We start from the raw sequence: 26,222 nt of genomic DNA on the forward strand, positions 1-26,222 counted from the left end.
GCTGGTTTCCTACCATTCACCTCAACTGTGACTCCCTCTCCCTGGATGCCCCTCCACACACTCCAGCTGCCCTGCAAGTCCAGGCTGACTCACGTGCTTCTGCAGACTGGTCTAGATCAGAGGTGCCAACAACCCCCTCATTGTCTTTGACTAGCCTGCTAGAGCCCCTCACAGAACTCGGCGAAACATATTTACCAGTTTATTACAGGCTATGATAGAGGATACGGATGGACAGTCAGATGAAGAGACACACGGGATGAGGTCTGGGAAGGTCCTCAGTGCAGAAGCTTCTGTCCCCATGGAGTTGGGGTGTGTCACCTCCTGGAGGGGTGGTGTTCGCCAGCCTGAATTCTCTCTGAACCTCCAGCCATTGGGCTTTTGAGGAGACTTCCTCATATACGCATGACCAGTCATTAACTCCATTTCCAGCCCAGGTCCTCTCTCTGGAGGATGAGGGGATAAGGTTCAAAATCATCATCCTTCCGATGAGCAGCCCCACCCAAAGAGCCCACACAGGAGAGGCCTCATTATAACAAAAGATGCTGCTGTTACCCTCGTCACTTAGGAAATACAAGGACATTAGGAGTTCTGTGCAGGAGCCAGGGGCAGAGAACAATACATACTTTTTCTTTTATCTCACAGCTCTGTAAATGTCAATTGGGGCAGTTTCCTTGATAGTCATGTTACAGTCGCCGAGGTACTGATTTTGTCTACTTGTTCTAGTATGGAGAGAAGGGACATGGAGATCTCTGACTGTCATTGTTGATTGGTCTGTCATTGCGTTCCTGTCCATTTTCTCAGGGGTTGTGAAGTTCTGTTGCCACGTGTATGGTTTAGGATTCTCATGTCATTCTGGGGAATGTATCCCTTTATGACTATGAAATAGATTTCATTATCCCTGGTCATAGAATTTGCTCTTTAATTAACTTTAATCTGATATAGCTACTCTATTGCTAATACCATTTATGTTTATCTTTTTTCCATGATTTACTTTGTGTCCTTAATTTTTGAAGTGAATTTCTTGTAAGAAATATTTTGCTGCCTGTCTTTTAAAAATTCAATTCATGGGGTCAACTGGTTGGCTCACATGGTTAGGTACAAGACTCTTGATTTCAGCTCAGGTGATGATCTCATGGCTCTTGAGATTCAGCCCCATGTTGGGCCTACACTGACAGCATACAGCCTGTTTCAGATTCCCTCTCTCCCTCTCTCTGTCTTAAAATAAATAAAGCTAAAAAAAATCAGTGGCAATGCTTGCTTTACAACCGGGCCTTAAGTCTGTTTTACAGATATTAATATATAAATTATCTTGCTATTGCTTTTGTAACGTCTTTGTTCTTTTTGTCTTCTTTGAAATATATGAATATTATTTTTGAATTTTTGTTAATGTTTCTTTGAGAGAGAGAGAGAGAGAGGGAGAGAGAGAGAGAGAGAGAGAGAGAGAGAGAGAGAGAGAGAGAGAGAGAGAGAGAGAAATACTGTGCTTGAGTGAGGGAAGGGCAGAGAGACAGAGACAGAATCTGAAGCAAGCTCCAGGCTCTGAGCTGTCAGCAGAGAGCTAGATGCAGGGCCTAAAACTCATTAGCCGTGAGATCATCACCTGAATGAAGTCAGACCCTTAATGGGCTGAGCCACCCAGGTGCCCATGAAATAACTGAATTTTTATAGATAATTTTGCTTTAAATACTTTTTGTTTGTTTCTTTGTTTACTGGTGTTAGCGATAACTATTTTTTATGTGTTTGCTTTAGGAGTTATCCTATACAGCTGACCACATTATACCTTCATATGAGTTTATACTTCTTCATATGGAGCACCCGACCTTTCCTTTCCACAAGGACTTCCATTTCTCCACTCCTGCCCTGTGCTACCATTAGTATAGATTACTTTTACATACACTATACACATATATACTAGACTGTTAGTTTCTTTTCTTTTTTCTTTTTTAACATTTATTTATTTCTGAGAGATAGAGAGTGAGCAGAGGAAGGGCAGAGAGGGAGACAGAATCTGAGGCAGGCTCCAGGCTCCGAGCTGTCAGCACAGAGCCCGATGCGGGGCTCAAACTCACGAGCTTTGAAATCATGACCTGCGTCTAAGTCCGACGCTCAACCAACTGAGCCACCCAGGTGCCCCTAGACTGTTAGTTTCTTAAACCGTCCACTATAAAGAGGCTTAAAAATAGGAAAGACAGTTTTTATTTACCCATATAGCTACTACTTCTAGTGTTCTTTTTTTAAATATTTTAAAAATGTTTTTATTTATTTTTGAAGGAGAGAGAGAGAGAGAGAGAGAGAGAGAGAGAGAGAGAGAGAGAGACAGAGCATGAGTGGGGGAAGAGCAGAGAGGGAGACACAGAATTGGAAGTAGGCTCCAGGCTCTAAGCTGTCAGCACAAAGCCAAATGCGGGGCTTGAACTCACAAACTGTGAGATCATGACTTGAGCCGAAGTTGGATGCTTAACCGACTGAGCCACCCAGGCACCCCACTACTCTAGTGCTCATAATTCCTTTGTGTAGATCAGGAGTCTGCCACCTACAGAACATGAGCCAAGTACAGCTTACCGTCTGTTTTTATGTGAAGTGTAACTGGAATGCAGCCACACTCATATTTAGGTACTTTTGACCCAATAAGGACATACTGGAAGAGTGGTAACAGAAACAGTATGGCCTACAAAGAATAAAATATTTACTGTATGTTCCTTACATAAAAGTTTGCCAACTTAGCACACAGAGTCACATTCTCATCACATCTGAATTAGTATAAAATTTGGGATATGAAACATAATGAAACGGCAATGGTGACACAAGATTAGTCTCAATTGGAAAACTAAGAATAATTGGGAGTAGGTCTTGTACTCATGAAGAGAACATGGAATATGCAATTGTTACTTTTCAATTTGCAAGTACAGTATCTTATTACAGGTTAAAAACTTTTTGATGATACTGACATTGAAGATATAACTGAGGCGTAAAAGACCCACCAGGCACTACTTGGTACACATTCGTAAGTGGAAGAAGTAATAAACCCTTGGCTGGGTATAAGGGTAGACAGCAGGAAAAGTATGTATCTTAAGTCCTGGGATCAACTCCCTAGACAGTTTTCACAAATGGTATTTACCATCTTTCCACTAATTCATTACCCCACCTCACTGCTGTGTTCTCTCAATAGTGGTAAGGCTGCCATAAAGAAATAGGTCTGTGCATTCTCCAAACAGGTCATGGTTTTGGATCTATCACATATGCTCTTAAGCCCTCTGGGGAGTTCTATTGTTAAAATTTTAAAAATTCTAAGTACAAGGAGTCCCAGAATTTAAATGTCTCCAGTAGAAACTTAATATCACATTTCACCAAGCCACACACCAATTGTGGATATTCCGGATCCACTGTAAATATGTTCCCATTCAGGCAATTTTCTGCTGCTTTCCTCCCACCCACTTGCCCTTCCTCATTGGTATTTGCATGATACACTTTCAGTGGTTCTGGTCAAAGATGACCTCATGTGGGTATTGCCTGAAACCATTGTTATCTGGGCAGGGCAAGCTGATAATGACGCCCAAGAGGCCATTCCCTTGGCAATAGTTGTAAGTTCACAGTGTCAATGAGTACCATCACCACCACCCCACACAGGATGCATCATAACAATGTAGTCACCATTTCCTGCTTTCCCTACCCATCTTCAGAACTTGAGAACCCTACCCTGCTCTCCCGAGAAAGCATCATTATGTAATAAACATTCTCCTTACAATTCAATGGAGTCATCATTCTTGACATCTGCCATCTGTTCCAGTGGAGTAAGCACAAGTGCAAACGAGCAAAAAATGTTTTAGAAGGTAAATGAGATTTCTAGTTACCAAAAAAGATTCCCATTGAGTATGTTCATTCTTGAGAGTAAACTCATGAAGATTTCTTTTTTCAAATTATTCCCTGAGCACTCCAGCACAAAGTATACATTGTAACCTTTATCACCTCTGACATATTCTTTTAGTTCCTAATAGTTTTCATATACCCACGACTTTTCTATCCTCTTAATGTAACGTGCAACACATGTGTCTTATTTTGGTACAAAAGACATGCTGAAATATAATCATATGGTGTATATTTCTGAAAGGGAAGGCAGGTTGTCAAGGGTGAGAGTTGAAATTGCATTGCTATGTTATTTTCATTATAGCTACAAAAATAATCTGGGATATACTATGGAGTGTGTAACTCTCAAATTGAACTTATGAATATGTATTTCTACAACTGCAGGTTTGAATCTAACATGGAAAAAAAAATGTTATGGGTGACACTCAACCTAGAGAGGACAAGGATGTATTATTAGTGTTCATTATGAAATGGCCCAATGAGGTGGGATGCACATAGGCTAATAAAACATCATTCATTTAGGGTTACACAAAAGCCTATATTTTACGTACTTAGATATTATCTGAGAAATTGGGTACAATAAATCAAAATGTATCAAAATCCAAGTTTCAATCCTCACAAGCGTACTAGTTTTGCATTTTGTTTGTTTGTTTTTTCAGACAGCACAAGTAGGTGAGAGGGGCAGAGAATCTTACGCAGGCTCCACGCTCAGCAGAGAGCCCAACGACACAACCCTGAACTGATATCAAGTCAGACACTCAACATACTGAGCCACCCAAGAACCCCTACCTTGGTTCTGATTAAAACGTCCTCTATAACCTTGAGTTTTCAAAAATAAGAGTAATTTTATACATTACTTTTCAAAAGAGGGAGAGACCATCATTCCCCCTCCATTTTCTCTACCACATATGCCACCCCTAGTAACCCATCACTCACATGAAAATCACATTCTCTCAGTGTCCCCACCTACAGTGTTTCATGATCTGATAGAGGAATTGTTTCCTGTACTAATCAACAAAGACTCTCAATCATACTAACCAATCTAGAGGAGAGGCTGTGACCACAGAAAACATGGCAATATAGATAATACTTCTACATCTATTCCCTGTCACTACTCATGATCTCAAATTTATACTACACTGTATCTTAAAATTAGCATCCTAGCCTTTCCAGGATATACAGGTATGACTAAGCCCCACGTTCCTTTCACGTAACCAATCCTTTCTCTGTGAAAACCATGGTTGATAATCCTTTCACGTAACCAATCCTTTCTCTGTGAAAACCATGGTTGATAAATAAAACACGTGTAAAGTAGAACATCAGTGGATTGCAAACTTGAAGTTGTAAGTCATCAGTAACATTGTAGCCTCACAAATCCTCAAATGATCAACTCTTAAATATAAAACAGAGGGTTGCTGGAGAGGTTGTGGGAGGGAGGATGGGCTAAATGGGTAAGGGGCATTAAGGAATCTATTCCTGAAATCATTGTTGCACCACATGCTAACTTGGATGTAAATTAAAAAACAAATAATAAAAAAAATTAATAAAAAAAAGAAAAAGGAAACCTCAAATAATTGAGTAAAAAAAGTTATAGGGGTGCCTGGCTGGCTCATCCAGAATAGCATGTGACTCATGATCTCAGGGTTGTGAATGAGCCCCACGGTTAGATGTAGAGAGAAAAATAAAATTTTTAAAGAAGATTTAAACAGATGATTAGTAGGTCTTTCCACAGATACACTTGTTCCATTGATACACTTCATCTCATGAGTTTTAAATAATTTTAATTTTCTGTGGAATTTAACACCGATGATTGGTTAATTCACAACACAGACCTAGTTCCCCCTAGTATAAATTTTTATATTGACAGAATTGTCTAAAGAAATGATGACCTTCACCTGGGTGGTTCAGGCAGTTAAGTGTCCAACTTCAGCTCAGGTCATGATCTCACAATTGGTGGGTTGGAGCCCTATGTCAGACTCTGTGCTGACAGCTCAGAGCCTGGAGCCTACTTCAGATTCTGTGTCTCCCTCTCTCTCTCTCTCTCTCTGCCCCTTCCCCACTCACACTGTGTTTCTCTTTCAAAAATAATCATTCAAAAAAAAAATTACCTTCATTACAAATGTGTAATGTTTCTGTCCAGTATGAAGTCTTTGGTGTTTCCTGAAGTACAGAACTTGACACATATGTATGGTTCCCATGTTATGTGAATTTCTTCAAGACCACAAAGCACAAAGTTGTACATTTTTTTAATCAATGTTTTTAAATCATTGTTTACTGTCTTTTTAATCACTTGAAGTCTGTATCTCTTAATCCCATTAACCTTGTTTATCCCCCTCCCCAATTTCTACATTTTTAATAAACCTGATCACACTCATTACATCTGTAAGGCTTCCCTCTAATAGTAATTATGTTCCATAAGGTATAATAAGCTTTGGATAAGCCTTGCCATACATCCATTTTGTGTGCTTTTTTCAGAGATTTGTTTCAGATATCAGGTGAGGTGTGAACCCTGGTTATCAGCTTTCCGTCATATATTAGTTCCACATGGTTCCTCTCCCTGATGGAATCTCTGATGTTGAGTAAGGCTCGAACACTTGCTCATTTTATTTGTAAGGTTTCTTTCTATTATGAGTTCTTTGATGATCTGCAAAGCTTGAGCTTTAATAAAAGCACTGCCACACATATTAGGTTTATACTTTATTTTCACAGTGTATTTTCTGATGCCTAGTAAGTTTTGCAAATCGAGTAAAAGCTTTGCCACACTCATTACATTTATAAGGTTTCTCTCCAATATGGATTTTCTTATGCTGAATAAGATGTGAATGCTCCCTAAAGGCTTTGCCACTCAATACATTTGTATGGTTTCTCTCCAGTATAACTTCTCTCATGACTCTAAAGGTCTGAACGTCTGGTGAAAACCTTAGCATATTTATTACGTTTACAAGGTTTTTCTCCTGTATGAATTCGCTGATGTTCCACAAGGCTTGAATTTCGGGTAAAAGCCTTGTCACACACATTACATTTGTGTGGCTTCTCTCCAGTGTGCATTTTCCGATGCCTACTAAGCTTTGCAAATTGGGTAAAAGCTTTGCCACACTCATTACATTTGTAAGGTTTCTCTCCAGTATGGATTTTTTTATGTTGAGTAAGATTTGAGCGCTCAGCAAAGGCTTTGCCACACTCACTACATTTGTAAGGTTTCTCCCCAGTATGAGTTCTCTCATGACCCAAGAGGTGTGAACGTCTGATAAAAGCTTTATCACATTCACTACATTTATACGGTTTTTCTCCTGTATGAATCCTCTGATGTTCTATAAGGCTAGAACTTTGGATAAAAGCCTTGCCACATACATCACATTTGTGTGGTTTCTCTCCACGATGTGTATTCTGATGTCTAATGAGATGTGAGCACTGTTTAAAAGCTTTGCCACACTCATTACATTTGTAAGGTTTCTCTCCAGTATGGATTTTCTTGTGTTGAGTAAGATTTGAACGCTCAGAAAAGGCTTTGCTGCATTCATTACATTTGTAAGGTTTCTCCCCAGTATGAATTCTCTCATGACTCCAAAGTTGTGAACGATGGATAAATGCCTTTCCACATTCATTACATTTGTAAGGTTTCTCTCCAGTATGCACTTTCTGATGATTTGCAAGGTTTGAATTTTGACTACAGACCTTGCCACATATGTTACATTTATATGGTTTCTCTCCTGTATGGACTCTCTGATGTCTGGTGAGACTCGAAACCCTGTTAAAGGATTTGACACATTCATTACATCTGTAAGGTTTCTCTCCAGTATGGATTTTCATATGTCGAATAAGACGTGAGCGCTCAGAAAAGGCTTTGCCACAGTCATTACATTTATAAGGTCTCTGTCCAGAATGAATGATCTCATGACTCATGAGGTTTGAGCTTTTGCTAAAAGCCTTCCCACATTCATTACATTTGTAAGATTTTCCTCTAGTGTATGCTCTCCTGGCTTGTGCAGGTAACAAAGGATATTTAGAAATCTTCTTAGATTTATTCCAAATGTTTCTGGTACTGGGAGGAATTCTTTCAAGTGGTGAGACTGAGGAACCATTGCTGACAGACTTCTCAGTTGGATTACATTCATACATTTTCTCCTCACTATGAAATGTCTGCAGTTTGGGCAGATGTGCCTGAGAAATTAATCCAATTCTATTTTCCAAGCAGTTTATGTACTGGTTTCCAGCACCACTTCTGTTATTGTCCATTGTTAATAAATTCCTTATAAATGGCTCATCATGCATGAAATGCTGGTACATATTGTTTCTCACAGAAACACCCTGCTTTTCAGGAAGAGTAACTGAGGACTGATTAAGTTGTTGATCTTTTCTCCAAGTGAGATTTTTGTCATGGGTCAAAAGCACTTCTTTGTAATTTCTTGCATCACATTGCCACTGACTTTCAAACTCATGCATATCTTCCCAGACTTCCTGGAGATCAAAATCCTTGATGCCATGACTTTCATTTCTCTCCAATAACACTAAGTGATAAAATTCGCCTTTATTAATGTGCTCTGTTGGTGATAATTCCTTGATTGCAAATCCAGCAGAAGTACTTCCTATCAAATAGAGTTGGAAAGTAAATATTTTATAGTAAATTACATGATTACACACCAAAATACTTTACACTGAACACAGGAAGTTTCTCAAACATGGTCTTCAAACACTATTGCTAAATACAATGTTTTTAAGTTTCTTTTTATAAATGTGGGGATAGTGCTTATACTTACACATCTATAGGAATATGATTGTGTTATTAAGTTAAAAGCCTGACCTTACAAACAGCACCTGATGCAGCAATAGACATAATACTGACTCATCCTGTAAGAACTTATACTATGGATATGAAGGACAAGTGGAAAACATTCAACGGGGAGACAGTATAGTGTTGTAGGAAGATTGTAGGCTTACATCTATTTCAGTATTTGCTCTAAAAATTATCAAACTAAGTATCCATGTCCATTTTTAGGTATATACTCCAAGGAATTAAATAATATATACATGTTCCAGGAGACACATACAAGAATTTTTTTTTGAAGTTTATTTAAAGACTGAGCTTGTGAATGGGGGACGGACAGGGAGAGAAAGAGAAGCCCAAGAAGTCCTCACACTGTAAGCGCAATGTACAATGCGGGGCTCAAACTCAGGAACTATGAGATCGTGACCTCAGCCAAAATCCAGAGTTAGACACTTAACAGTCTGAGCCACCCAAGTTCACCAAAATAATGTATCATTATATACAAAAGCTATGGCAGATCAAGTTAATGATATGTCTGTGACTAAAGCAGTAACTTAAAAAAAAAAAAGTATGCTTTCAAAATATAAAAAATACTCAGGTTAAAGAATGCCACAGGGGCGTCTGGGAGGCTCAGTCTGTTGAGTGCCCGACTTTGACTATGGTCATGATCGTACCGTTTATAGGTTCAAACCCTGCTTCAGGCTCTGTGCTGACAGCTTGGAGCCTGGATCCTGCTTCAGACACTGTGTGTGTGTGTGTGTGTCTCTCTCTCTCTCTCTCTCACCCGTACCCTGTTCATGCTCGCTCCCTCTCAAAAATAAACATTAATAAAAAAGAGATAAATTTAATTGAGGTAAATATGTATTGTAACAATGAGATATCACTACACGTGAGAATGGTGAAAATCCAGAATGCTAACACCAAATACTAGTGTGAATGTGGAACAGTAAGAACTCTCATTCATTGCTGATGGGAATGCAAAATGGTATGCCACTTTGGAAGACAGTTTGCCCTTTCTTAGAAAACTAAGTGTACTCTTAAATATGATCTAGCAATCACACTCCTTGGTATTTACACAAATGAGTTGAAAATTTATGTCCCCATAAAAACCTACACACGAAATAGAGGAATCCTAAAATGTGTATGGAACCACAGAAGACTGTGAAAGCCCAGAGCATCTTGAGAAAAAAAACAAACCTGGAGGCATCACATGCCCTGATTTCAAACTCCTTAATTACAAAGCTGCGGTAATTAAATCAGCAGGGTATTAGGGGCGCCTAGGTGGCTCAGTCGGTTAAGCATCCAACTTCGGCTCAGATCATGATCTCACAGTCTGAGTTCAAGCCCCATGTTGGGCTCTGTGCTGACAGCTCGGAGCCTGGAGCTTGCTGCAGATTCTGTGTCTCCCTCTCTCTGACCCTCCCCCATTAATGCTCTGTCTCTCTCTGTCTCAAAAATAAATAAACATTAAAAAATTTTTTTTAAATCAGCAGGGTATTAGCATAAAAATCGACACACAGATCACCAGAAAAGAGCTCAGAAATAAACCCACACACAGTCAATTAATTTACAACAAAGGAGACATGACTATACAATGCAGAAAGAACAATCTCTTTAGTAGATGGTTCGGGAAAACTGGACAGCCACAGGCAAAAGACTGAAACTCGACCACTGTCTAACGCCATACACAAAAAGTAACTCACAATGGATTAAAGACTTAAATCTAAGACCTGAAACCAAAAAATTCCTATAAGATAGGGGGTAATGAGTTCCTTGATAGAGGTCTAGGGAATGATGTGTTTTTTTTTTTCTTGTTGTTGTTTTTGACTGTTGACAGCAAAAGAAAAAACAACAAATGCAGAAGTAAGTGGGACTACATCAAACTAAAAAGTGCACAGCAAAGGAAACACTTTTTCAACAAAATGAAAAGGCATCCTTAATAAATAGGAGAAAATATTAGCAAAGTAAGTATCTGATAAGGGCCTAATAATCCAAAACATAGACAAAAATCGCTCAAATAATCCAACTAGAGAAATGGGCAGAAGATCTGAATAGATATTTTCGAAGACCTAGAGATGGCCTAAAGGACCATGAAAAGAGACTTAACGTCCATTCATCATCAGCGAAATGCAAACCAAAACCACAATATCACCTGACACCTATTGGAATGGCAGTTCTCAAAAAGACCAGAAATAACAAGTATTGCTGATGGGGTGGAGAATTTGTGCACTGTTAGTGGAGCCAAAATTGGTGTAGCCAAGAGAACTACTGTGTGATCCACCAATTTTACCTGAGTATGTATCTGAAGAAAACAAAACTACTAACTCGAAAAGATAGAAGCGTTCGGATGTTCACTGCAGCATCATTACAGTAGCTGAGATACAGACACAATCTAAGTGTCCACTGATGGGTGAATGGGTAAAGTTGTGTATATATAACACAATATGATCCAGCCATAAAAAAGAACAGAATCTTGCCATTTGTGACAACATGGATGGACCCTTAAGGACATTATGTTAAGAGGAATGAGTCAAAGACCAATACATTATGATTTCTCTTATGTGTGGAATCTTAAAAAAAAACAAAACAACCCCTCTTAGATACAGAGAACATACTGGTGGTTATTACAGGCAGGTATTGAGGGGACGGTGGCAGAAAAGGGTGAAGATGATTAAAATGTTTAAAAAAAAAATGAGGGATGCCTGGCTGGCTCAGTGAGTAGAGCATGCAACCCTTGATCCTGGGGTTGTGAGTTCAAACTCCATGATGGGTGCAGAGTTTACTTAAAAACAAAACAAGGGGCGCCTGGGTGGCGCAGTCGGTTAAGCGTCCGACTTCAGCCAGGTCACGATCTCGCGGTCCGTGAGTTCGAGCCCCGCGTCAGGCTCTGGGCTGATGGCTCGGAGCCTGGAGCCTGTTTCCGATTCTGTGTCTCCCTCCCTCTCTGCCCCTCCCCCGTTCATGCTCTGTCTCTCTCTGTCCCAAAAATAAATAAACATTGAAAAAAAAAATTTAAAAACAAAACAAAAATTGCTGCTGCCGCTTGAGTTCCTAAAACAATAAAAAGAAAACAAAACAAAACCAAGCCCCCCAAAATATCCATATGGTACTTTCTGTATACCAGGAATACAATACAATACACATCTATGGAAGGATACAAGTTCTTCCAACAGAAAAGCTTGCTAGAGATATCAGTAAGCTGTGCTGTACTTACACTATATCTAATTTTGGATTTTCACTTTTTGGAATTATCCAAATCATGACTTCTTCCTAATTAATGCACAAGCATTCAACCTCAAGAAGCCAGGATGGCCCAGGAAAGAAAGAGATAAACTTTAGGTCTACTTTATTAGACAGATACTACGTTTTGTTTGTCTCCTGAGAAGTTCTCCCAGGGATACAAAATGGAAACGGAAAGTGAATAGGTCCTGGGGTCTGCACTACAGAGGCCTCAGCTCAGTCCTCCTCAAACCAAGGCACCAGTATGGTCAGAGGGGCCAGGTGCTATCAGTTGCAGGTCCTATCAGTGGGAGTTTAAACTTCTACACATGTGACTTACTCATTTGAATACCAGAATGAGAAGTGTGTGTGGGTGGGGAAAGATTTCCTCTGACAGCTCCTAAGAATAAACTTGTATTTTCCCACAAATTGTTCCCAAACAATATTTACTGGAGCAGCTTACTCTCTGCTCATCGGAGCTCTGACTTGTGCTCACATCCCCATACATTCCCTGAATGTTCCCCTATATTCACTTCACTTTCCACAGTCCAGGGCTCTTCTCCCTGGAAACAGGTGATGGGGATGATATTCAGCTCAGGAAGAGATTTCCAGTTAAAAGAAAAACGGAACATGATCTGCTTTACTCTTCCAGAACACATGCCCAGCACTTTGTTCAGCAAAGAAAAGAAGAAAGGACATTCATTATATGTGGGTGAAAATTAATCAACTGACTGCCTGAATGCTTAAGGGGTATTTTAAGTATGCAGAGATCTGGTTCTTTTCTAAGAACTACTGAATAAAAAGCACAAGGGCACAAGGGTAAGACCACGAATCAGAGATTTAAATAAATTCACCATAATGTTTCCTTTTCCCCCCAATTTTAAATAACATTATTCTCTCTGAGCCTTGTCTTTAAAGAGGTCAGAGAAATTGGACTTTGCCAAGAATTCAAGGGTTTTAGGTCCTATTCCCCAGACTCCGAGATTTTTACTTAGATTCTAGTTAGTTAGCAGAGTGTAGTACTGGTTTCAGGAGTAGAATTTAGTGATTCTTCACTTACATAGAACACCCATCACCAGTTCCCTCCCTTAAGCTTCTCTGACTGCTAAGTTCTGCAACCACCTAAACAAGCAGGAATGCAGAACTTCTGAAGCAAAGGGAAGTTAGAGTCCATTTGCCACATTATGAAGCCTTTCCATTCTCAATCAAAATGGCTGCAATCAGTCCTTTCAAGAATAGGGATGTGAAACTCCTATGATCAAGTCAGGGCCTCTCAAGAAACTGCAAAGTCACATAAAATTAACTACCAACTTCTGGAGGGAAGTTATCCTCACCCAGGGAGACCAGGTTCCTGTAGTTCTCCAACATCACGTCCCTGTACAAGGCCCTCTGAGCGGGGTCCAGGCACTCCCACTCCTCCTGAGAGAATTCTATGGCCACATCCCTGAATGTCAGCCATCCCTGAAATGAAAACACACTTCACCAAGTGAACACGGAAACTGTTCTTATTTTGACACAAATGAGAGAAGCAAAATTATACTTGGCTGGTGTTCTTTTACCCATGTAAGATAATTTAAAGAGCAGATAACATAAAATTAGCCATTTTAAAGTACCATTCAGTGACATTTAGTGCATTCACAATGTTGCACAAACATCACATCTCATCCCCAAAGGAAATCCTTTACCCACTAAGCAGGTACTTCCTAGTCCCCAGTCCCTGGCAACCACTAGTGCTTTGTCTCTATGGATTTGCCAATTTTGGATCTTTTCATATAAAGGAAAGGTATCAAAAATGTGACATTTGGCATCTGCCTTCTTTCACATAGAATCGTGTTTGGGGTTCATCCATGATATAGTATGCATCAGTGGTCCATTTCCTTTCTTCTGCCTGCAGAGTATTCCATTGCAGGACTAGACCATTTTCACTCAACTACTGATGGGCATTTTGTTGTTATTACCTTTGCTGATGTTAATAAGTTGCTATGAACTTTCTAGTACAAGTTAAGTGTTTGGATACCTGTTTTCAATTCTTTTCGTTTGTACCTAGCTGTGGAATTACCAGGTCACATGGTTTTAATTTTTTTCAGAATCTTCCACAAGCTTTTTCACAGCAGCTATGTTTTTACAGCAACGTGTCATGATTCGAATTTCTCTATTTTTGTAGTTGTTGTTTTACAATAGTCATCCTAGTGGGTGTGAAAGGATAGCTCATTGTGGTTTTAATTTTGCATCTTACTAACTGACTACTTTCATGGAACATCTCTTCATGTGCTGGTTTCATTTGTGTACCTTCTATGGAGAAATGTCTATTAAAATCTTTTGACCATTTTTTAAGTTGGGTTCTTTGTATTTTGGTTGTTGAGTTGTACAAGTTCTTCCTTTATTCTAGGTCTAGACCCTTCATAGATATGTGATTGGCAGATTATTTCCTCCCATTTGGTAGATTGTTTCACTTAATGTGATAATGTCCTTCAGTGCAAAGACATGATTAATTCTGATGATGACCAATTTATTTTGTCTTTTCCTCTTTTGCTTTTGGGGTAATGGATAAAAATCCAGTGCCAACCCTAAAGTCATAAAGACTCAACCCTAACTTTTCACTTAAGACTTTTATAGTTTTAGCTCTTACATTTAGTCTTTGATTAATTCTGAATTGATTTCCTTATATGGTACAAGGTAGTTTCAATTTCATTCTCACATAGATATCTAGTTGTGCCAGTACCATTTAAGAGACTATTGTTTTCCTACTGTCTGTTTTTGGCACAAAAGGAATGGATTGCAGATGTATGGGTTTATTTGTGGATGCTCAGTTCTATCACTTTGATCTACATTTCTAGCCTCTGATGAAATTACAGTTTTGATTACTCCAAGTTACTGTAGTGAGATTTATGTTGGGAATTGTAGGCACTCCAATTTTGTTCTTTCTCACATTTATTTTGGTTATTTGGCATCCTTACCAATTCAATATGAGTTTTAGAATCAGGATTCCCATTTGTATAAAACATGCTGTTGGGATTTTGCTGAGGACTGCATTACTCTTTGTATCACTCTGGAGAGGACTCCCACTTTACGGTCTTCCAATCCACAAACACAGGATATCTTGACATTTATTTAGGTTTTCTTTAATCTTCCTCAGTAACTTTTTGGCTTTCACTGTGTATAAATCTTCCATTCTCATGGTTAAATCTATCTCCATTTGTTTTCTTGCTCTTGTAAATGAAACTGTTTACTTTCCACTGGTTGTAACTGCATGGAAATGCAACTGAATTTTGAGTGTTGGCATTGTATTTTGTAACTTCCATCAATACATTGTCTCTAAGTTTGAGGATTCTTTATTTCTAAATATAAGATCATGTATGCTATGAATAAAGCTACTTTGATTTCTTTCCCAATCTTGACACATTTTATTTATTTTTCCTCTGTATTTTCTCTGGTTACAACCTCCAGTGGAGTGTTGATTTGTGGTGGCAAAATGGGGCACACCTGTTTTGTTGTTGGTAAGAGGGGGAAGTTTCCAGTTGTTCACCACTGAGTGTGTTAGCCACGGAATTTTCATAATGACCTTTTTCAGACTGAGCAAGTTCCTTTCCACTCCTAATGTTTGAGTTTTTGTTGGATGCAGTGTCTGCCTCTGGATTTCAGCTAAGGTCATGATGTCACAGTTTATGAGTTTGAACGCTGCATCAGGCTCTGCGGTGATACTGTGGAGCCTGGTTGAGATTCTCTCTCTCTCTCTCTCTCTCTCTCTCTCTGCCCCTCCCTCACTCACACTCTCTCTCAAAATAAATAAATAAAAACCTAAAAAAAAAAATGTGAGCCATTGTAAACAGAGTGGAATCATTTTATATAATTCCTTTGTGTTTTATTGAAGAGTTGAATTCATGCACATTTCAAGTTACTACTAGTTAAGAATTACTTCTAACATCTGCTGCTTGTATGTCTACTATTTTCTTTCGTAATTCCTCCCTTCATTGGATGTCTGTATTTGTGTGCGCATACCATTTTGACTGCCTTTGTATTGATTTTTCTGTATATTTCCCAGTTATTTTCTGAGTGGTTATCCTGGGGATTGCAGTTTTTACATATTAGGCTACTAATATTTGAATTTCAGTTGATACTAACTTAGCTTTAATAGCATACTAACAAGCCTGTTATACAACCTTTATCTTCTTGTCAAAAACTACTTCTTCATAAAAGATATGAACAGATGTTTCATATACTCAAGAGCAGATTTTTATTGTTTTACACATTTGTCTTTTTTCTAAAATTTTTTAATGTTTTTATTTATTTTTGAGACAGTCTGAGAGACAGAACATGAGAAGGGAGGGGCGGAGAGGGAGACGCAGAATCCAAAGCAGGCTCCAGGCTCTGAGCTGTCAGCACAGAGCCCAACATGGGGGTCGAACCCACAAACCGCGAGATTATGACCTGAGCCGAAGTCGGACGCTTAACGACTGAGCCACCCAGGCACCCCTACACATTTGTCTCTTAAGACACACAGGAAAAGCTGAGTTAGAAAACAAAAATAAATTAATACTGGCTTTTATATTCACTTATGTAGTTACCTTTACTAGTGTTCTTTATTTGTTCCCATGGGTTTGAGGTACCACTAATTTCCACCCATTTCAGCCTGAAGAACCCATTTGGCATTTGATGTAGGTTAAGTCTGTAAGTGTGAACTCCCTCAGCCTTTGTTCACTTAGGAGTCTCTTAATTTCACTATCAATTTTGAAGTATAGTTTGCCTGATAATGAATTTCTGGTAGATTTTGTTTTAATCTTTCAAACTTTATGTCATGAGAATGCTTCCTGGCCTCCACAGTTTCTAAAGAGAAACACGCCGTTAAACTTATTCAGAATCCCGGTACCTAAGAAGTTTCCATCTTGCTACGTTCCACATTCTCTTTTTGTCTTGTAAAAGTTGAATGATTATGTGACTGCCAGAGATCTCCACGCATTTGACCTAGTTCAAGTTCACTGCGTTTTTTTGGACGTGTAGGTTATATTTGATAAACATGGGAGGTTTTCAGCTCTTTCTTCAAATATTCTTTCTGCCTTTCCTTCTAGAACCCCTATTACGTTTGTATCAGTATTTGCTATAGTGTCCCAAAGGTTTCTTGGTCTCTGGCCATTCTTTTTCCTTTCTTCCCTTTTATTCAGCTTTTTCCCCCTTTCTTCTCCTCACATTTGATAATTTCAATTAATCTATGTTTAGGTTTACGGATTCTTATTCTTTTTGACCATCTGCTGATGAACCCTCTAGTGGTTTTCAGTTTTGGTGTTTATATTTTCTTAACTCCAGAATTTCTATTCCATCCCTGTACTATTATTTCTTTGTCTTTAATGACATTTTCTATCTGTTGAAACATTGTTCTCCTACTTCTCAGTTCTCTTCCATGTTTTCCTTTAGCTGAGGATGTTCAAGACAGTTGATTTAAAATCTTTCCTTAATAAGTGGAATGTCTCTGCCTCCTCAGAAAGACCATCATTAACCTGATAATCTTCCTTAACAGATGTACAATCTTAAGATATCCTTAGATGTCTGTAGTGAGGTCAGCCTACTCAGAAAGAGCCATCATGGCATTCTTTAAAACATTCCTTAAAGGACCCAAGTATCTTCATTTAGAGAATGCTCCAATGAGGATCTAAAATAGCAGTTATCTCCATGTTTACTAAGATGAAAACAACTTCCATTTATATGGTATGTAAATATGTCAATTTGCAGAATAAAATATGATTAAACATTTATTGAAGAATATATTCTAATATCACATTACAATATTTAAATGATTTTTTAGAAGATTTGCACTAAAAAACAGGTTCCTGATGAAGACAATCAGTGATGCTGAAAGATACGACACGGAAGGTGACATTTTACTTCTTAATTTCTAAATTGCATCACTGCGTGGAACTGAACCAGAAAAATATATACTAGAGTGGGTTAGTGCAAAAATAATAATAAAATTTAACAATAATTTCCAAAATGACAATTGAGCACCAGCCTCTCCAATGATACAAAGTTCTGCTCCTATGTCTGGCTAAATTATAAACAGTTTTATCTAAAAGATGTGCAGCGTGTAAGAGTTCCTAAAAGAACACATGGTCTTTATGTGATGGATGTGCTATAAATAATTTAAAGAACACTTCCTGAGGTTAGCTAGGGAAATACTGTAATGGGATCAGGAGTAACTTACTACATCCCCTGCAGGAAATTACATTCCATCTGATGTCAATATACTAATGTACTTTGATGACAAACTCCACCTCCTGACTCAGACCCTTTGCTTCTTACACACACAATGATTACTGATTGTTTTCTACACATTCACGTCTGTAAGATCTTGTTTCCATCACGTTTACCATGTGTGTAATATCTTGTGAGCTCAATAAATACAGAGATCCCGTTTGGGGATCTTGTCTCCTCCTGGACATTAGCCTCTCTCGTGTTCCATTCTGCGTCTGTCTCTGGTTGGACAAGACAGAACTCCAGACTCATACACTGTGACACTGTTAGAGCAGCAGGTTGATTCTACAGTTGAAAACTAATTATGTTAATAAAACACCCTCTATATTTCTTATTTCTACTTTGAACTTCCCATTCTATTCCAAAGTATTAATATTGCGCAGTCAGAAGCACAATGACCCATCTTTACCGTCAAAAGGCGTTTGTAAAAACAGACGAAACAAATTTCCGTCAAACGTATTTTCCAGGGCTTATCATGTACTTGTGTACATTAATACATTACTTACATATGTAATCTCTTTAATCCTGGTTTACATGACCTGAAAGGGCACTCAGAAGGGACCTCTGAAGAATTCTTACTGCCCAACCTCACAGACACCACAGAGCCTACTCCCCATCTCTAGTTCTTGCCTGTGAAGAAAATCCTTCACAGGATGACCACCTAAAAGGAGCATCTTCCCAAGTTCCACGTCACTGGGTCACAGTGAGATGGAATCTGCACGGAGAGGAGAGGAGACTGGGAGAAGGCCCTGGGTGTGAGTAAATAATTTAGGCAGGACATCTTGGAGACAGAGAAGATTAACAAGTCCAAAGCGTGACACATTAGGAAAAGGAACAATCAACGAAAAAAAGAATTTTACCTGGAAAAGAGCCATTCCTTCTTTTTTCCCTCTTCTTCTAGTCTTCTTTCTCAGGTAAGGTTATACTGTGTGACAAAAGGTATGTTGTTTAATGTTTAGAATCAACATAACCCCTTCCTCTGCCACAATATACATAAGGAGAGAAACTTATTGTTGGAAAAAGTCCTTTCCTGCCCACTGCAACAGGAGGATGCAGGGACAATAATGTCCTATGTGGTGGCCAAGAAGTGCATTTTTTACCCACTTCTTCACGAAGGTCTCCCCTACTGCTCAAATTTACACTCCACTGCAACTGCATTGTCTTGTCTGCCTGGCACTTGGCCAAACAGAATGGCCTCTTTCAAGATCTTGGCTCCTCCCTAGGCAGCCAGCATCCAAGGAATGATTGATGCAGTACACAGAAGCCAGTACATTCCATCAATATGGACCAGCCCTTAAGGGCCACCCCAGCTCCAGAGTTCCCTGGTAGCAATACTGAGAAGTTTAGATCTTTGTCCTGATGGTGATGGGAAGCCTGTAAGAGGGTTTAATGTCAAAGGTTGACACAATCAAATGTTTAAGATTTAGCCAGGATAAACAGAGAGGGTGGAGCTGACAGAGGCATGTCCCTGTCTCTGAGGCTATGTTCCTGCCTCTTAGTGGTTTTCAGTATTTTTGGAACTGGTCACATTATGAACTCCAATTATAACTGCACACCCTCTCCCAGAAAGCTGCCAAAAACAAACACACCCACAGGGTGAATTGGTATCATCCAATCTGTGGAGAGCCTGAACAAATCAAAAAGGCCCCCGAGTCACAGCAATGGACAAATTATCTGATCTAAAAGTCAACAAGGAAACAATGGCTTTGAATGACACACTGGACCAGATGGAATGAACAGATATATTCAGAACATTTCATCCTAAAGCAGCAGAATATACATTCTTCTCCAGTGCACATGGAATGTTCTCCAGAATAGACCACATAATGGGACACAAATCAGCCCTCAGCAAGTACAAAAAGACTGAGATCATACTGTGCATATTTTCAGACCACAACGCTATGAAACTCGAAATCAACCACAAGAAAAAATTTGGAAACGTAACAAATACTTGAAGACTGAAGAACATCCTACTAAAGAATGAAAGGGCTAACCAAGAAGTTAAAGAGGAAATTACAAAGTATATGGAAGCCAATGAAAATGATAACACCACAACCCAAACCCTCTGGGACGCAGCAAAGGAGGTCATAAGAGGAAAGTATATAGCAATCCAGGCCTTCCTGAAGAAGAAGAAAGATCTCAGATACACAACCTAACCTTATACCTTAAAGAGCTAGAAAAAGGATCAGCAAATAAAACCCAAAACCAGCATAAGACAGGAAATAATAAAGACTGGAGCAGAAATTAATGCTACCAAAACCAAAAAAAACAGTAGATCAATGAAATCAGAAGCCATATGCCATATGCCATAAAATGGGCAATGTGGAAGAAATGGACAAATTCCTAGAAACGTATACACTACTACCAAACCTGAATCTGGAAGAAATAGAAAATTTGAACAGACCCATAACCAGTAAGCAAATTGAATTAGTCATCAAAAATCTCCCAAAAAACAAGAGTCCAGGGCCAGATGGCTTCTCAGGGGAATTCTACCAAACATTTAAGAACGAGTTAACACCTATTCTCTTGAAGCTGTTCCAAAAATAGAAATGGAAGGAAAACTTCCAAACTCATTCTACGAAGCCAGCATTACCTTGATTCCAAAACCAGACGGAGACCCTACTAAAAAGGAGAACTACAGACCAATTTCCCTGATGAACATGGATGCAGAAATTTTCAACAAGATAGTAGCCAACCGGATCCAACAATACATTAAAAAAGTTATTCACCACGACCAAGTGGGATTTATACCTGGGAGGCAGGGCTGGTTCAATATCCGCAAAACAACGTGATTCATCACATCAATAAAAGAAAGGACAAGAACCATATGATCCTCTCAACAGGTGCAGAGAAAGCATTCAACAAAATACAGCATCCTTTCTTGATAAAAACCCTCAAGGAAGTAGGGATAGAAGGATCATACCTCAAGATCATAAAAGCCATATATGAACGACCGAACGCTAATATCATCCTCAATGGGGAAAAACTGAGAGCTTTCCCCCAAAGGTCAGGAACAAGACAGGGATGTCCACTCTCGCCACTGTTATTCAACATAGTACTGGAAGTCTTAGCCTCTGCAATCAGACAACACAAAGAAATAAAAGGCATCCAAATCGGCCAGGAGGAGGTCAAACTTTCACTCTTTGCAGATGACATGACACTCTATATGGAAAACCCTAAAGATTCCACCAAAAAAACTGCTAGAACTGATTCATGAATTCAGCAAAGTTGCAGGATATAAAATCAATGCACAGAAATCGGTTGCATTCCTATTCACCAACAATGAAGCAACAGAAAGAAATCAAGGAAATAGATCCCATTTACAATTGCACCAAAACCCATAAAATACCTAGGAATAAATCCAACCAAAGAGATGAAAAACGTATACACTGAAAACTACAGAAAACTGATGAAAGAATTGAAGAAGACACGAAAAAACGGAAAAAGATTCCATGCTCCTGGATAGGAAAAACAAATATTGTTAAAATGTTGATACTAACCAAAGGAATCTACATATTCAATACAATCCCTACCAAAATAACACCAGCATTCTTCGCAGAGGTAGAACAAATAATCCTAAAATTTGTATAGAACCGGAAAAGACCCCAAATAGCCAAAGCAATCTTGAAAAAGAAAACCAAAGCAGGAGGCATCACAATCCCAGACTTCAAGTTATACTACAAAGCTGTAATCATCAAGACAATATGGTACTGGCACAAGAACAGACACTCAGATCAATGGAACAGAACAGAGAATCCAGAAATGGACCGACAAATGTATGGCGAACTAATCTTTGACAAAAGCAGGAAACAATATCCAATGGAATAAAGACAGTCTCTTCAGCAAATGGTGCTGGGAAAACTGGACAGCGACATGCAGAAGAATGAACCTGGACCACTTTCTTATACCATACACAAAAAGAAACTCAAAATGGATGAAAGACCTCAATGTAAGACAGGAAGCCATCAAAATCCTTGGGAAGAAAGCAGGCAAAAACCACTTTGATCTTGGCCGCAGCAACTTCTTACTCAACACGATTCCGGAGGCAAGAGAAACAAAAACATAAATGAACTGTTGGGACCTCGTCAAAATTAAAAGCTTCTGCACAGCGAAGGTAACAATCAGCAAAACTAAAAGGCAACTGACAGAATGGGAGAAGATATCTGCAAACGACATATCAGATAAAGGGTTAGTATCCAAAGTCTATAAAGAACTTATTAAACTCCACACTCAAAAAACAAATAATCCAGTGAAGAAATGGGCAAAAGACATGAATAGACACTTCTCCAAGGAAGACATCCAGATGGCCAACCAACACATGAAAAAATGCTCATCATCAGGGAAATATAAATCAAACCCACCATGAGATACCACCTTACACCTGTCAGAATGGCTAACATTAACAACTCAGGCAACAACAGATGTTGGCGAGGATGCGGAGAAAGAGGATCTCTTTTGCATTGTTGGTGGCAATGAAAGCTGGTGCAGCCATTCTGGAAAACAGTATGGAGGTTCTTCAAAAAATTAAAAATAGAACTACCCTATGACCCAGCAATTGCATTACTAGGCATTTATGCACGGGATACAGGTGTGCTGTTTCAAAGGGACACGTGCACCCCCATGTTTACAGCAGCACTATCAACAATAGCCAAGTATGGAAAGAGCCCAAATGTCCATCGATGGATGAATGGATAAAGAAGATGTGGTATACACACACACACACACACACACACACACACACACACACACAATGGAGTATTACTCGGCAATCAAAAAGAATGAAATCTTCCCATTTGCAACTATGTGGATGGAAGTGGAGGGTATTATGCTAAGTGAAATTAGTCAGAAAAAGACAAAAATCATATGACTTCACTCATATGAGGACTTTAAGAGACAAAACAGATGAACATAAGGGAAGGGAAACAAAAATAATATAAAAACAGGGAGGGGGACAAAACATAAGAGACTCATAAATATGGAGAACAAACTGAGGTTACTGGAGGCATTATGGGAGGGGGGATGGGCTAAAAGGGTAAGGGGCAGTAAGGAATGTACTCCTGAAATCACTGTTGCCACTATATGCTAACTAATCTGGATGTAAATTTAAAAAAATGAAATTTAAAAAAAAGGCAAAGGAAGAATTGAGCCCTTCTTACCTAACTGTTTGAGCTGGGGTATCAATCTTCTCCTGCTGGCCTGGATCCTCATTCGCAGGACTTCAGACTGACTGAGTTACACCACTGGCTCTCCTGGATCTCCAGCCTGCAGATGGCAAATTGAGGAACTTCACAACCTCCCTAATTGTGTAAAGCAACTGCTCATAATACCTCCTTTCCTAAATATATCCTATTAGTGACCTTCTATATGGCAAACTTGCTAAACTTATTTATTAATTCTCGTAAGTTTTTTCTGCAAATACTTTTAGAATTTCCACACACACAGCCATGTCATCTGTAAGTAATGAAACACTTATTTCTTCCTTTTCAATCTTTGTAAGATCCGGTTCTCTTTCTTGTTTTTAAGTTTACTTATTTATTTTGAGAGAGATGGAGATGGCACGAGCGGGGGAGGGGCAAAGACAGAGGGAGAGAGAGAGAGAATCCCAAGCAGGTCCGGCACTGTTGGCACAGAGCCTGATGTGGGGCTCCAACTCAGAAAACTGTGGGATCACGACCTGAGCCAAAACTGAAGAGTCTGACACTTAACCGACAGAGCCACCGAGGCACCCTGATCTGTTTTTCTTTCTTAGTTTATCTTCTAAAACACCCAGTTCAAGTGTGATTAGAAATGGTAACATAGACAACCAGGTCTCATTTGTCATCTCAGAGGGAAAGCTTCCAATATTTCACTATTAACATGCCTTGTGTGGGAATGTTTTAAAACCCTTTATCTAATTCTTTCCTTCAATTCCTAGTTTTCCAAGATTTTTTCACACATGGGTAAGTGTTGAATTTTATCAAAGATGTTTTTCTGCCTCTATTCTGATGATCATATAGTCTTCTTTTCTGTTAATGTAATGGATTACATTATTGCCTTTGAAATGTTAAACCATTCTTTTATTCCTAAAATAAATCCAAATTGTTTGTGAAAAAAGAAAGAAGTCTGAGTTGAGTGAGCAGAACTGGATGTAAGTAAATTCTGAAATGGTGGCCTGGACAGGTTGAAGTAGAAAGGGCTTGTCCTAATTCCAGATTACCTTTCATACTCATAAACAAGAGAAGCTTCTCTTTCATGGGTTTAATCAAAGTCAAGCATTTAATTCCTCTTTCCCAGAAAAACTGTGTGACATTACAAATAGTTACTAGTCCTGGAAAACATGAAAAATGGTCACCTGTGGGGATGAGCTCTGAGCAATCATGAAAGGATGGGCAGTGTTAGAACAAAGTTCCACATCAATCCAGCCCACCCATCGACTTCTTTACAGAAAAGATAAAGGGGCCTTGAGGGGTATCATCTACTTATTTGGAGATATCAGCTCACTGCTCGGTAATTTAAAAACTGACTTAAGGGAAGAAGAGAACTGTTGAATATTAAATTAGCACACTAAAGTAGGTTTAAGGTAGTGTTAAAAGATTATCAACATCCTTAACGGATGTGTAATGAAATACTATAAAGTTATTTACCAGACATCCAAGAATACTTCCAATATATGACAGAGTAGAAAGCATGTAAAACTCATAATCTGAACGATAAAATTAAGAGGTAAAATAATCTGGAAATTAAAAAGCTATCCAATGGATTATGATATTAAAGATAAAGAGGATACATCAAATTTAGAAAAGAATGCCATGAGCCATAAAAAAAAAGGGAGGGGGGGGAAGAAACAGTACTGTTAATGATGGCCACTGTAAAAAGCACCATGTGGTTACAGAAAGTCTTCCCCCATTGACTGACTGAGCTAGGCCTCTGCCCTCTAGATGAGTAGGGGTTGCAAATAGCATTATCTTCTGATGCAATACTTAGAAAGGGCAGATGCCTCAAACACCAGGTGTCACAACTCTCAATCTCTCCTGCGTAACTGGAACAATTCACCGAATTTTAGATTAATGAGGTCATAGGGCCACAAATCAGTACGTCACAACGTAACATCCCATACCCAATCAATTCATTACTCTGACCAGAGTTTGGGTCCTGTGCTTTGGCCCAGACCACTACGTGTTTTGTTCTCTGTATAAGTCTCTCTGTGTCCTTGGTTTTCTTCTGTCCTTTGGTCCATTTCCGTTTCCCTCCCTCGCTATTCCTCCTCCAACCGTGTGACCCCACTCTGCTGCAGCCTCTGTTTCAATCCCCGCCGTTCTTTCTCCCCACACCTTCTGATGACCCTCTAACTCCGCAGATTTCTGCGTCTTTCCCCGCCGTGTGTGTCCCCTCTTTGCCCTCCCTGTGGCGGGGCGAACGGCCTGCATCCCCCTCACTAGTGACGACTGGGCCCGACACAGTTGGGGGATGGGGTCGGGGGGAGACTCGGGAATCACAGAAAGGTTCTGAGCAGGAACGTAACCGGCAGGGATATCGGGGTCTGCAGAACCACGGGCAGAAAGGCTGGGCCCGAATCAGCCTCGGAGCGATTTACGCCGGAAACGACGGCAGACCCCCGGGACCCGCCCAGAGCGAAAGGACTCGGAACGTCTTACAGCCACGCCGCAAGAGGGGAGAGGGAGGAGACGGCTCAAGAACTTTACCTTACCAGCCGACCCCGAAACCTGGGGTGGAGGCGGGCACTAAAGAGCGCGACCGCTGGTGTGAGCCAGAAAAATGGAGACTCACTCACCCGAGAGCGCACGTTGCTCTGCTGGATCAGCTTCCGGGGCTGCGGAAAATCGCGCAGGCGCGTTCGTGACGAGGCGGTGCCAAGGCAGGTAAAGGACGTGTTGGTTGGGGGCGGGGCCTGGGCGCGCAGGGTGCTACTCGTTTGCCAATCTCCTCGTAACGTCGGCCTGTCTGTTTGTCCTTCCTGTCTGGCGTTTTCTGGTTCTGCTTTTGGATCCCTTCCAGACCCGCTGGTGTCCTTTGGAGCCAGGCTGGGTACAACCTCAGGGAACGGTAGGCCGCTTGTGTTGGGAGCGGCGGTATTTGACAAGCTGAGCCCGGTGCCTGGGGAAACGTATGTAGCGAGCAGTGGAGACGCGCG

The 26,222-nt window shown here is 39.8% G+C and overlaps 1 protein-coding gene across 1 annotated transcript; it reads right to left on the reverse strand.

The window, feature by feature from the left end:
* Nucleotides 1-6,378: 6,378 nt before the first annotated feature.
* Nucleotides 6,379-25,893, reverse strand: LOC125153767 (zinc finger protein 677-like). Its single transcript, XM_047837278.1, has 5 exons — nt 25,774-25,893; nt 23,248-23,353; nt 18,952-19,016; nt 13,183-13,309; nt 6,379-8,450 (listed from the first exon to the last, which is right to left on the reverse strand). Exons 3-5 carry the CDS (start codon nt 18,964-18,966, stop codon nt 6,757-6,759), a joined length of 1,836 nt encoding a protein of 611 aa, XP_047693234.1. The 5' UTR covers nt 18,967-19,016; nt 23,248-23,353; nt 25,774-25,893; the 3' UTR covers nt 6,379-6,756.
* Nucleotides 25,894-26,222: the final 329 nt, after the last annotated feature.

The sequence above is a fragment of the Prionailurus viverrinus genome, chromosome E2 (genome assembly GCF_022837055.1).
Source record: "Prionailurus viverrinus isolate Anna chromosome E2, UM_Priviv_1.0, whole genome shotgun sequence".
NCBI lineage: Eukaryota > Metazoa > Chordata > Mammalia > Carnivora > Felidae > Prionailurus > Prionailurus viverrinus.

What these genes read in the sequence shown, in the direction of transcription:
- LOC125153767 (XM_047837278.1), bottom strand. An exon ending in CAGGAACCTGGTCTCCCTGG is followed by an intron (nt 8,451 to 13,182) that starts GTGAGGATAACT and finishes TCTATTTGATAG; the next exon opens with GAAGTACTTCTGCTGGATTT.